The sequence below is a fragment of the Biomphalaria glabrata genome, chromosome 15, assembly GCF_947242115.1.
Source record: "Biomphalaria glabrata chromosome 15, xgBioGlab47.1, whole genome shotgun sequence".
Lineage (NCBI taxonomy): Eukaryota > Metazoa > Mollusca > Gastropoda > Planorbidae > Biomphalaria > Biomphalaria glabrata.
Window position 1 is genome coordinate 2,155,781 of NC_074725.1, and position 14,007 is coordinate 2,169,787.

The 14,007-nt window shown below is 37.3% G+C and overlaps 1 protein-coding gene across 2 annotated transcripts in view; it reads right to left on the reverse strand.

Moving 5' to 3' along the window:
• Window positions 1–14,007, reverse strand: part of LOC106058788 (uncharacterized) — a 53,387-nt gene that overhangs the window by 25,914 nt on the left and 13,466 nt on the right. For both annotated transcript variants that reach the window (XM_056012482.1, XM_056012481.1), the window contains exon 2: window positions 1,026–1,109. In XM_056012482.1, the coding sequence (XP_055868457.1) occupies window positions 1,026–1,105 (80 nt within the window). In that variant the 5' untranslated portion in view covers window positions 1,106–1,109. The remainder of the gene's footprint in view (window positions 1–1,025; window positions 1,110–14,007) is intronic.

The window sequence follows — 14,007 nt, forward strand, 5'->3', positions numbered from 1 at the left end:
TATTTTATTCCTCACCAAATCGTATTAACAGAATAAAGACAATATATTATATATAGTTTTCTTCATGGGCTAAGCATGACTGACATCACCAACAAGATATGGAAAGATAACTTTTTTATTTATGCAAGTCGGACTAGAGTTACCCCTATTAACTTTTGCGACAAAAAAAAAAGGGGGGGGGGGAGAGAGAGAGAGAGAACAAGCAATCTTCTCTGTATGCACTAAATAGCAGGGCCGGACTTAACCATTGTGGGGCCCTATGCGAAACTGATTGCGCAGGGCCCAGCTGGGTAAGGATACGGATATTATGTGAAAATTAAGAGTATTAGAAAATTAAAAAATTCGTCTTTGCATTTTATTCATTCTATACAACGTACAGAAATACTTTACGAGCCTTGTGGCGAAGTCATACTGCATATCATAAAAATTCTGTTTCCTACATAGTTCACACTAAATTTTAAAAATTACCAAATGTTTCAATCTATCTTCAAGAATTGTTGACCTCAAGTGATTCTTCATTAGGCGCGAGAAGCTTCTTTCACCAGATTCCACAATTAAGGGCATTGTATAATGCCGTTTTTTTTAATCGCGCTTAGGATTGGCGTTTCCATTTTGAATGACACCCCGTAATGACAATTTTGTCAATATTTCAGGAGATTTTAATGAGTTTTCAAAAGATTTTAATAATTTCCAGATATTTCCAGTACTTTTTCCTATATTTTGCAATTTCAGGAGATTTTTAGGAGTTCCTGGTAAATCAGGAGGCCGCGAAAAATCTGTTATAAGTTATAAAATGGTTTAATTTAATAATTTACACCTAGGATTAGCGTGGGGCCTACTGCGGTCGCATAGGTTGCAATTCCCTAAGGCCGGCCCTGCGAAATAGCGGCGTATGCAAAGCCGGGGGTCGACTAGTTTATTTAAAAACACCTTGAGCTATTTTGAACAGCATAAATGTGGGTTTACTCTATGAAAAAAAATGGAACACATACTGTAGCAACATTCACACTGAGAAGACCACTTACTTGTCGCAGATAATTTTTTTCAAGTCTACTACAAGGGGTTTGTCTTCCTCCACAGCCGGAACTGTCATACAACAGAACATGATACTGAAACAGGGAAACATGAAAAAAAAAAAACTTAAAAAAAATACTATTTTAAATTTGTATCAATCAGTTTGGATCAGTCATGCAATTACATTTGTAATAGATCTAAACTAACAATAATAAATCTATGCGTTAGAAAATTTTTTACCAACTGTTTCTGTTCAGCGCGATTTCATGCTTTTAGCTTTTTCAACGCGCTCTGAATCTATCACTTGTCTGGACCAGATGGAAAAGGGGTGGGGAAGAATGTTACCGTCATCGCTTTCAAAATGCATTTAAAAAACAACTTGTTCACTCACGGCTCAAGTCTACTCAAGGGGACTAATTCAACTTATACCACCACATATCAAGTACGATTTCTTTCCCTTGTTTGATACCAATCAAAATAATTAATTACCAAAAAGTTATTTAATTAACTGGTTAATTTTTAAATTGATCTTTGTGTTGTCAGGTACAAAAAAATAATTGTGCGAAGCTTCTACTTGATCCGAGATTGGATGTGGGAGAAAAAGTGTAAAAACTTTTGACCAGACAGACAAACAGACAGACAGAGTTGATACAAACTTTGTCAAAGAAAAAAATAGTTTAAAATTGTAATAGGCCCCTAAATATATCGAATTGGCTCTGATGGCTTCACCTCTTGTGTTTTTAAATCTTGGACGTTTGTTATACTCAAAACAACTGAAGGAATAAATATGATCATCTTATGATATACAAGAATACATTTGTTCAAATTATATCCAATGGCAGGGGCATAGCTAGGAATTTGCCATCATTTGGGGGCTCATGGGGGGGGGGAGGCTAGACCTTTTTGGGGGCCCCTGCATTTTGGGTAATATTTAAAGTAAAAAACACTAAGTTGGGGTCCTCCCTCAAGTGTAGGCTTGGGGGAATTTTTAATTTTCAAGTTCTCCCTCACCCTAGCTACGCCACTGTCATATGGATTTTAGTTTTCTATTGTCATATATTCGGCGGTGTAATTGTGTCAAGTATATATCACGAGACTGACACACAGACACACACTAGGGTTGAAGAGAACTCTTACTCATGAAGAAGTGGAACTACTTTTACAGTCACGTCGATAAACGTACGCGGAAGGACACCGATAAAGACGACTAGCACTTCGGCAGTAACACTCGAGAAAAGTCTTACACATCACTTGAATGTCTTACATGCTCATTCATAACCAGTGCTTCAACTCATTGATAATTTTTGCGACATTAGTGTATGTCATAAATGTTAGAAAAATATTAGACATAGACATAAATAAATATAGACTGGCCGATTAAAGAGTTTTATGAAACGAAAATTTGTGACTTGCAATGTTGTGTACTTTATTATACAGCATTTATGAGCAGTGTAAAAGTTAAGTATTCATACCTATTTCAGCCACACACCTATATATATTGTAAATAAGGAGTCAGTGAAGTTTTGTTTAATCTCTAAGAATGAAGATCATGCAATTTTTCATAATTCGGAAATCCGAATACAACAGATATACATGTTTTCAAGTTACATGAAGTTACTTCCTTCTGCCAGTCTATACTTATTTATGTCTATGACATTAGACTTGGCTGTGGAAGAAAAGCGAGCCCCAAAAGAAAAATGGCTGGCTCCTTTACCACCAAAAGCAAACGCCACCTTTACATGCGTTGTATCTGGAATTGAACGTCTCTCTAGAATAGCTTTCTACAGTCACATGAAAAGGTGTTCTATAATATACCGTTATTGCTTTACAATGGACCTCATTCACCAATCGTAAACAAACAACATTTAGTCACGTGATCTTATTGATAAAACAATGAAAAAAAACTGTCACGTGACAACCATTAAACATGAGATCGTAAATTATATAGAAGAGATAGAGCACCACGTGGCTAAATGTTGTTTGTTTACGATTGGTGAATGAGGTCCATTAAACATGAAATCGTAAATTATATAGAAGAGATAGAGCACCACGTGGCTAAATGTTGTTTGTTTACGATTGGTGAATGAGGTCCATTAAACATGAGATCGTAAATTATATAGAAGAGATAGAGCACCACGTGGCTAAATGTTGTTTGTTTACGATTGGTGAATGAGGTCCATTAAACATGAGATCGTAAATTATATAGAAGAGATAGAGCACCACGTGGCTAAATGTTGTTTGTTTACGATTGGTGAATGAGATCCATTAAACATGAGATCGTAAATTATATAGAAGAGATAGAGCACCACGTGGCTAAATGTTGTTTGTTTACGATTGGTGAATGAGATCCATTCACAAATATAGGCCTATGTAGCTGTAGTGTAACTGAGTTGATTTTCTGCGGGCGTCCAGCGTGTCAGACGGTCATGCCCAGTGTGTGTGTTTCATGTCCAGTTTGTGTGTGTGTCTGTATAGACTGCACCAGTGGTATGTGAGACGTGCTGGTTTCATTCACTGTTTACTGTAGTCTAATTTTGTCGAATAAAGCCATGGTATTGGTATACTGGTCGTTATCATTTCATTACAGTACCCTAATCAGAAGAATCAGAATCATAAATAATCTGCCTACTTAAGTCACCATAACCAAAAAGCAAAATTAATACAGCAACACTTGGCTTTGACACGTAATTTGATCAATAAGTACACTACCCATTAAAATCCTCGCCTCAAGAGTTTCTTCTTATCTTATATAATACAGACGTTACTTCAAAAAAGAAGATGATTACGTCCTACGCGTCATGCATTTAGTCATGCATATTAACCAATGACTTAAATTCTGCCAAGTCACTGGTTTTCCTGGCTAGCTCAGGCAACCCATTCCATGCTCTAATAGCACTAGGGAAGAAGGAGTATTTGTACAAATTTGTCCTAGCATATGGGACGAGGAATGTGCCTTTATCTTTGTGTCTTTCAGAGTATTTTATTAAATTTTGTTTTTGTATTTGAAGATTATGGTTCAGTGTTTTATGTATGATTGCTACTTTACTTTTGAGCCTTCTGTCCTGAAGGCTTTCTAAATTTAGTGATTTTACTAAAGGTGTTACTCTAGTCAAATGTGAATATTCGTTTGTTATGAATCTCACTGCTCTATTTTGTGTCTGTTCCAGTTTCTTAATGTTTTCTTGAGTTGAGGGGTCCCAAACGGAGGATGCATATTCTATTATTGGCCTAACCAAGGTTAAGTAACATTTTAGTTTTATGTTCTTATTTGATTTATAGAAATTTCTTTTAATAAATCCTAATGCTTTGTTTGATTTTTTTGTAGTTTCATCAATATGTGGATTCCATGATAGTTTTTCATTTATTATAACACCTAGGTATTTTGCGTTTTTAGTCTGTGATACTGGTTTGCCATGAATAAGATAAGTGGAATTAATTTGTTTTAGTTTTTTTGTTACTCTTAACAACTGACATTTTTCTGGGTGGAAAGACATGCTCCAATTTGATTCCCATTTCTGTAATTCATCTAATTCTCTTTGTAAAATATCTGTGTCTTGTGTTGTTTTTATTGTTCTATATATTATGCAATCGTCTGCAAATAATCTGACTTTTGTTCCTGAACTAATGCAATTTGGTAAATCATTTATGTAAATTAAAAATAGTAGTGGACCCAAGACTGTACCTGGACAGTTATTGTAATGTTGTTGCCAACTGTACAGTGTTTGTAACGTATTTGCAATTAAATTGACTGATACTTTGGAGCCCTGAGTTGTGAGGTTCTTTAAGTACGTTGTGTCGTGTGGTGCAGTTTGAAGAGAGCCTGGATAGTAGGAGAGATACGTAACAATAGATTAGGTCGGGGCCGGCCTTACATAATTGAAAGCCCTGGGCTAAGTGAATGTAGTGGCCCCAAATGAAATAGAAAAATAAAGAGAGAAAAAATAAAATGGCGCAATTTATTAAAAAACCTAGTAAACTTCCACATAACATTGGGCACAAGTTTCGCTATTTCTTCTCTAAAAAAGCTGTTATAGGTCTTTTACAAGGCCCCTACCAATCGGAGGCCCTAGGCGGCTGCCTAGTTTGCCTATGCCTAAGGCGGCCCTAACTAAGTAGTATACAATAGGTTAAGAGGTATCTAGAAAGATAAAATAACATGCTCGAAATATTTCGATATGAGACCTATGTGGTAGGATCTGACTAAAGAGCTGCGCACAGTTCTCTTTCCTTCTTTCTAACAAAGACACAAAGTAAGGTCGATAATTCATTAATGCTCAAGAGAATTACATATGGCGGTTGTCCGCTCTTACCCTCTTAGACCGGAAGCTGTATTCAATTACTCTCTCCTGCATCCTGAATTAGCCCGAAAAGGGACACAAGATATGAGCAAGTTTGTCTGCCCTTGGCTCACGTATCAAGAGTTATCTGACCCTCTTATATTTTTTTGTGTGGTGTTTGCGTTTAGTTAGAGTATTGGCACTGTAACTGCGTGCTAACAAAGGCGTTGACCTCTCCCCCCCTCTCCAATCTATTTTTCTATTCCTCTCCCCCATTTCACTTCACGTTGTTATGCCCCTAGTTACCCAGGATGCATTTGTCCGAATGAATTATGAAAGAAAACTAGAGACTATGACAATACAGATGATTAAAACTGTAACATGGGAGTTTTCTTTACACCGAGGCACTATGGTTTTCCAAAAACTTGTATTTATTTATTTTTTTGGACACTATCGAATTTCTTGGAAGCTAAAGATCTCATTTTAAAACAACATTTAATGGAGTGGAAATTGGACATTGCCTATTCAACAGACCTGTTTCCTACATTCAAACTTACATCTGATGTTTATTATTGGTTTCAGTCTTCACTCGGTTAGGAATGAATAGGAAAAAAACTTCGAAGTTCTCGAATCAGCAAATTTATTTCTACAGAATAAGGAAAAATATGGCGAGGTGGAAAAGTTTGGGAACCACTGACCTAAAGTCTCTAATTAACATTCAGGACTAGATTGACACGCTTAGGAAGAAGCCATCTTCTCTTTTGAAGGAAATCCTGTAATGTATAAGATAAATCCCGCGCTCTCATAAGGTCATTGCTATTTTCCTCTAGTCTCTTATTTTCATTTATCTATATTATTTTTTCTTATCTATCTTATTTTCTCTTATCTATCTTATTTTCTTGTATCTATCTTATTTTCTCTTATCTATCTTATTGTCTCTTATTTTCTCTTATTTCTCTTATTTTCTCATATCTATCTTGTTTTCTTTCAAACCTTGACTTGCAGAGCTCATCTCCGACCTCGACCACTTGAGTGAATCGTCGACAGAGTTGAGTTAAGTAACTCGGAGCTAAACAAACTCCCGCAAATGTATATATAAGAACCCTGTCCTGAAAGTAATTTTACAAAATGTTTATTTTACAGAACATCTGGTCGGGGCAGTAATAATTGACCTGGATTTTTTTGTAGATCAGAAATAAAAAGATTCGCCAAGTACGCGGCTACACCTTAGAGCTTTGTGTTGGATATACAAGATGGCTGCAGTGGGAATCATGAGATATTCTTTCGGGGAATAACCCAATTGTACTTTTCGAACTTAGCCTAGTTAGAGAGAGGGATAGACAGATTATGAGCGATAAAAGAGAGAAATAGAGACAAAAGAGAGCGAGAAATAAGAGTGAAAGAGAGAAAGAGGGACGAAGAGATGGCATTAGAGAAAGAGGGAAAGAGACAAAAAGAGAGGGGGAGAGAAAAAGAGGGAGAGAAAAAAAAGAGGGGAGAGAGAGAGAAAAAGAGGGAGAAAGAGAGGGAGAAAGAGAAAAAGAGGAAGAGAGAGAAAAAGAGGGAGAAAGAGAGAGAAAAAGAGGGGGAGAGAGAAAAAGAGGGAGGGAGAGAAAAAGAGGGAGAAAGAGAAAAAAAGGGAAAGAGAAAAAAAGAGGGAGAGAAAAAGAGGGAGGGAGAGAAAAAGAGGGAGAAAGAGAGAAAAAGAGGGAGGGAGAGAAAAAGAGGGAGAAAGAGAGAGAGGTGTTTGGGCGCAGTGATTGACAGAAAGTAGCCAGAAGTCTTAAGTTCAATTCCTACTCAACAAACATTGAACTTGATTTCATTTGATTGAACGACGCTTTCTCTTACATTATTACAGATACTAATCCTAATCATCCTCTGGCACCTCCTGGAACAAGATTCTTTGAAAGAATAATAAGTAGGAATTTTGGAGATGAAAGGAGGAGTCTTAAGGATGACGATGTTTTTTTTAAAATAGTTTCTTTTGAAATAATTACAAAAAAATGTTAATATTATTTAATATTAAAATAGGTTTGTTATTGAAAACATTTGGACAACAATTACTGTTAGCTTAGAGTTACCTAAAATTAGCATTAACATCATACAAAAAGCGTCCCCTAACTTTGGACTCAACAAAAGATGGAAAAGACAAACTCTAAGTCGAAATAGATCATTACTCTCTCCTAACCTAGACATCGGGTCATTCGTCACGACCGCTTCGGTTACTAAGTAGATTGATGGACTCAAGGGAGAGAAGTGGTGGACTCCAGGGGACATAAGAGTTGATGAGTAATTGACCTTGTTTCAAACTGGATGCGTGTAGCTACACACTAAGATCCATTATGTGGTTCAGAAGTTATCTTAAATTCTAACACTGAATTATGTAGTACTAATTAGATCTATGTTTGTATTCTATATTGACAAATTGAAGCATACGGATTCAGAATTAAGAATTACAATGTTGATACTTGTTTGGTATAGTTAATTTGCATGGTAACTTCCGTCACTCCGCCAGAAATAAAATATCATTATATTATAAGCCCAAACCTCATGCCGGACTGCAGAAGATGGCGGCGGACAGAATTAAAAGCTAGGACCTTATTGACAACAGTCCAAAACTATTTATGACAAATAGGAGACTTCCCAAAGCCCGATACTGCGAATGAAGTAAAGACCTTGACATCTATGGAGCAGATTCTTAATTCGTTAACTAGTGGTTAATGAGGGCGTCATGTGGCCAGCACAACGCCCAACCGCTTTTAGTTTTCCCCAACTAATGTCAGGTACACAGCTAACATTTACATTGGGATTGCTGCTTAGTCAACGTATAACTGTAAAACAATAGTCCCAGGAAATACCCTGCCCGCTTCCATGGCCTGCTGTCCTGTAGGAGGTTTATGAAGGAGCGTTGGAAACTTTTAAAACAAAACGAAAAAAAGTTATTGAGCAATGAAACTGAATCCCCCCCCCCCCCAAAAAAAAAAACAAAAACAAAAAAACAAGAAGGACAGATCGCTTCTTTGCCAACCAACTCATTCTTACCACCAGTGACGTCATCGACACTAACAAGGTCGATACCAGGTTAAGACAGTGAAAGCCAATTGGGTATAGAAGCTAATGGGGAATTCTTAACCCCCTGTCCGCCAGCTTAAAAAAAAGGTTAACTTAAAATACTAAATAAAAAGGATTTTTCTCATTCTGGCTTATATTGAGCATTTATCTTATCTTATAAATTATAGACGTTACTTCAAAAGAGAAAATGATTACGTCCTATGCTTTCATCTCAGTATCTCTCTGAGTGTTTCATTAGTTGTTTGATTTTCTATTTGTAAATTATGGTTCAGTGTTTTATGTATTATAGCTACTTTACTTTTTATTCTTCTGTCCTGAAGTGTCTCTAAATTAAATGATTTTACTAATGGTGTTATTCTAATTAAACTCGTCTTTAAATCTGTTGTATCTATGCAGAAGGTCTGTCCATTGAAAACATCATCATTTAGCGTGACTTGTATGACTGATCATCATGAGTCACATGACTTGAAACAAATCTTTCAATTAACGTGTAATCAGTCACTTGACAGAACTTTTTAAGGTGACTCATTTCAAACAGGAACATAACAGGATATAAGAAAATATATGTACATTGCATCAGATTAAATGATTAAGATTTAGATTAGATTAGATTAGAGAGAGAGAGAGAGAGAGAGACAGACAGACAGACAGACAGACAGAAATAGAGGAAAAGAGAGAGAAAAAGAGAGAAAGAAAGAGAGACAAAAATAGACAGAAAATAGAAAGAGGTGAGAGAGAAAGTGGGAGAGAAAGAGAGAGAGAGAAAAAATAGAGAGAAAGACAGATAGAAATAGAGAGAAAGAGAAAGAGAAAGAAAGAGAGAAAAAGTGAGAGAGAAAGAAAGAGAGAGAAAGTGAGAGAGAAAGAGAGAGAAAAAAAGAAAAAAAAAGAGAGAAGGAGAAGACAGAGATAGAAAGAAAGAGAGAGAGAGAGAAAGAAAGAGAAACTGCTAAAAACTTTGATTCTTCTGTACTATACATTGACTGAACCATATAATCAGGTATGTCTTAAATGTCACTGTTTCTTCTCGATTTCCGGTCTAAATAAAGTGAAGACAAAACTATACTTAAAACTTTTAGCGTGAAGTACTAACTTCAATTTTAGCGTGAAGTATCAACTTCAAGCATTATTGCATGGGTTGGAGAGTAAGCTCTAACCTCGATCATTTTTTTTTTTTTGCTTGGGTTGAAGAGTAAGCTCTAATTTCAAGCATTGTTGCTTGGGTTTGAGAGTAAGCTCGATTTGCCCTCGAGGAATGACACTTTTCACCAGTTTGACGTCATATCCGATATCGCGTTTTCTGGCAGGAAGAGCCGATGGCGGGAAAGGTAACCAGGAAAGTCCTGGCTTCAAATGCTTTTAGACATGAAAAAAAATAACACATACTTGAGCGTACTTAATTTACAGAGCAACGTGGCTTTAAGCCCTCCGTGATTTAAATAGGTCACCGACCTTCATCTTTTTATTGATAAAATATTTGATAATATTTGATCCTCTCGTATTTACCAAAACGTATTGTTGTATATCATTCCAAATTTTGAAAGAAATTATTATTTACTGATTTCTCTGAAAAAATTTTATTAGAAAGGTCAAGGTAGGGTTATCATACATCCGGAAAAAGGAGGACATGTTCACTTTTTGGGGTCGTGTCCTCCACACTTCAGCCATTGACTCAAAGTGGGAAAATGTCCAGCTTTAACTCTGCTATTTACTGAAATGGCGATTTATCAAAGAATCAAATTTAGACACTCATATTGTCTGTTTGGAACACTCAAACCGAGACCATTTGTTCTAGAAGGCCTGAACACTAACCTATAACGTCATAGCCTGTGGGCAGTTTAGACAATAGTTCGTTGCCACATGGTACAGACGTGTATACAACTGAGTTTAGTATTGATTCTCGTTCAAAAATAAAATATTCAGATAAATCAATAACCTCTTTTGAAATTGGCAAACAATGGATTTTCTTCATTATCAATTGAAAGGCCGCGAAGTTATTTGAGAGAGACATGAAGTATTGATTATATTGATGAAGAAAAGTAAATTAAAGTTTCCCCTTTCAGACCTGGCGATCTATAGGGCAGATGATGTTAAGGTCATCTGTTTCTTTGGACAACGCTTAACGAGCAGGGTGTCATGTGGCCAGCAAAACGATCAATCGCCTTTACTTTCCCCAACTAAACTCAGGTACCCATTAGAGTTGGGTGGACTTAGGGGCGCACTAAAAATCCGAGAATTCAAAATCACAGCCTTCACCGAGATTCGAACCCAGGACCCTAGAGTCGGAAGCCAAGCGCTTAACCACTCAGCCACCGCGCCTCTATTTATGAAGGAACACAAGTTAAAATTAAATCTTGAATGATTGAAATGTGTTTCTCAGAGTCCACGTCTCATTTCAAATTGAAAGGTCCCAAACATTGGGAATGGACCTCATTCACCAATCGTAAACAAACACCATTTAGTCATGTTATCCTACATATCTCTTATACAAATTATGTAATCCATAAAGGCTGTCACGTGATACGTATTTTTCATTGTTTTATCAATATTATGACGTGGCTAAATATGTTTATTTACGATTGGTGAATGAGGTCCATTCTGTCCACCATCATCTTTTGCCAACCAAGTGTCAACCCTTGTCGTCAACCAAATGTCAACCCTGGTTCGTATATCGCGTGGTTTACAGACATTTACAGTGCATGAGAATCTATTGTTTGTTAAACAATACTTTGCAGGGGTATCTAACTTTATAACGTACAATTTAATGAATCTCACACCAAGTCAAACCTACTACATGCAGCCAAGACTTCTATAGGAATTTCCCCCTATCCCTAACGCCGTTCATTAGATCCACCAGTGAAGAGGGGGTGTTCATAAAATCACACATTTTCTCCCATCTTGACAGGGGGATTTATGAATCAGTGCCTGGTCTTTTGTGGTTTGTAATTCAGACTATCGTCTGATCATCCAGAGATTGAACCTTGCTCGCAGTCATCTCCTGCCATCCAACACGTGTCTGTAAAACAAATAAACAATTGCCTCCCTTACATTGCTGGTCCAATTGTTTTATTACCGATTTTCGCTTCTAAAGGTTAAGAATGAATATTTTCGTACATCATTTTTTTAGAAATCAAGTTGAATACAAAGTGTTCGTGACTCGTGTTATGAAAGACCTAGCAATAGGTCTTTTTATATTTCTTTGCGTTATAACTTTTACTAATCAAAACAAGACCATGGCTTAAATATTCCTTGCCTATGGACGGATCCGGTGGAGGGATGGGGGGGGGCGACCTCTGAGTTTGCGTGATGCACAAACTCTCTTTGTAATCTTTTTAAAAAAAAATTAAATATTGAAGTGCTCTCTAATGTTTTGTGTTTACAGTTGGCAGGACACAGTGTTCGACACAAGTTCTTGTTGGGCGGACTTGAACTAAACAAACAAATATTTTGAGACAATGTTTCCTTGTATGTGTGTGTGTTGAACAATTCCACTGGTATTTGTCTTTTGCATTCTTTGAGTCACACAAAGACGTGGCGGCTCTGAATACAATCCAAACAATAGATGTGTTTCATTTGTTGGGGGTGGGGTGGGGGGCTGTGACACTAAGACAAGTCAACACACTTTGATCGGGTATCTTTAACGGACCTCATTCACCAACCGTAAACAAGCAACATGTAGCCACGTGGTGCTCTATCTCTTCTATATAATTTACGATCTCATGTTTAATTCATGATGGTTGTCACGTGACAGTTTTTTTTTCGTTGTTTTATCAATAAGATCACGTGACTAAATGTTTGGTGAATGAGGTCCATTGATAAGCTTTCAACGATACGAGCTATACCCGAGGACAACCAACGACTTGGCATTTTTAGGTCATTGATTAGTATGCATGACTAGATTGACCCATGGACACGCGTAGGGACGTAATCATCTTCTTTTTGAAGTAACGTCTGTATTTTATAATATAAGATAAGTTGTTTTGAAATTTCAAGGGTATGTACATATATATTTATAGGATTTGTACTGCAGGCGCATTAAGTCCATCAGATTTGTCATGACACACCTTATTCAAGTGCACACAAAACATCATTAATAGACCGAGAAATACCAGAAGAAAATCTATTTACACAGTTAGCTCAAAAATGTTTCTGATTTGACTTCTGATTGATCATGTCTAGAAAAAAAACCTGTTTATTTCAAATTGATTGTATCGGAATTATGTTTTCTATTAGCTCGAGTTAGAGATGAACACACTTTTCTTTAAGTAAACTTTGTTTTTTTAAATCTCACTTTGAATAAAAGAACAAACAATTTATTGTACCCGTATACAAGCATACAGTGAGACATTGTGATAGTCCATACAGAGACTGGAGTCAACCGTTGTCATATGATATAGGTGTTGGAGCTAAATATTGTCATAGCCTTTAGATACTGGAGCTAAAGATTGTCATAATCTATAGATACTGAATCCGTTGTCATTGCCTTTAGGGACTGAAACCAACCATTGTCATAGTCTATAGATACAGGAGCGATTGTCATAGCCTTTAGGTACTGGAGCCAGCCATTGTCATAGCCTATAGATACAGGAGCGATTGTCATAGCCTATAGATACAGGAGCGATTGTCATATCCTATAGATACTGAAGCCAGCCTTTGTCATAGCCTATAGATACTGGAGCCAGCCTTTGACATAGCCTATAGATACTGGAGCCAGCCTTTGTCATAGCCTATAGATACTGGAGCCAGCCTTTGTCATAGCCTATAGATACAGGAGTGATTGTCATAGCCTATAGATACTGGAGCCAGTCATTGTCATAGCCTATAGATACTGGAGCCAGCCTTTGTCATAGCCTATAGATACTGGAGCCAGCCTTTGTCATAGCCTATAGATACTGGAGCCAGCCTTTGACATAGCCTATAGATACAGGAGCGATTGTCATAGCCTATAGTTACAGGAGCCTTTGTCATAGCCTATAGATACAGGAGCGATTGTCATAGCCTATAGATACTGAAGCCAGCCTTCGTCATAGCCTATAGATACTGGAGCCAGCCTTTGTCATAGCCTATAGATACAGGAGCGATTGTCATAGCCTATAGATACAGGAGCGATTGTCATAGCCTATAGATACAGGAGCGATTGTCATAGCCTATAGATACTGAAGCCAGCCTTTGTCATAGCCTATAGATACTGGAGCCAGCCTTTGTCATAGCCTATAGATACTGGAGCCAGCCTTTGTCATAGCCTATAGATACTGGAGCCAGCCTTTGTCATAGCCTATAGATACTGGAGCCAGCCTTTGTCATAGCCTATAGATACTGGAGCCAGCCTTTGTCATAGCCTATAGATACAGGAGCGATTGTCATAGCCTATAGATACTGAAGCCAGCCTTTGTCATAGCCTATAGATACTGGAGCCAGCCTTTGACATAGCCTATAGATACTGGAGCCAGCCTTTGTCAGAGCCTATAGATACTGAAGCCAGCCTTTGTCATAGCCTATAGATACTGGAGCCAGCCTTTGACATAGCCTATAGATACTGGAGCCAGCCTTTGACATAGCCTATAGATACTGGAGCCAGCCTTTGTCAGAGCCTATAGATACAGGAGGGATTGTCATAGCCTATAGATACTGGAGCCAGCCT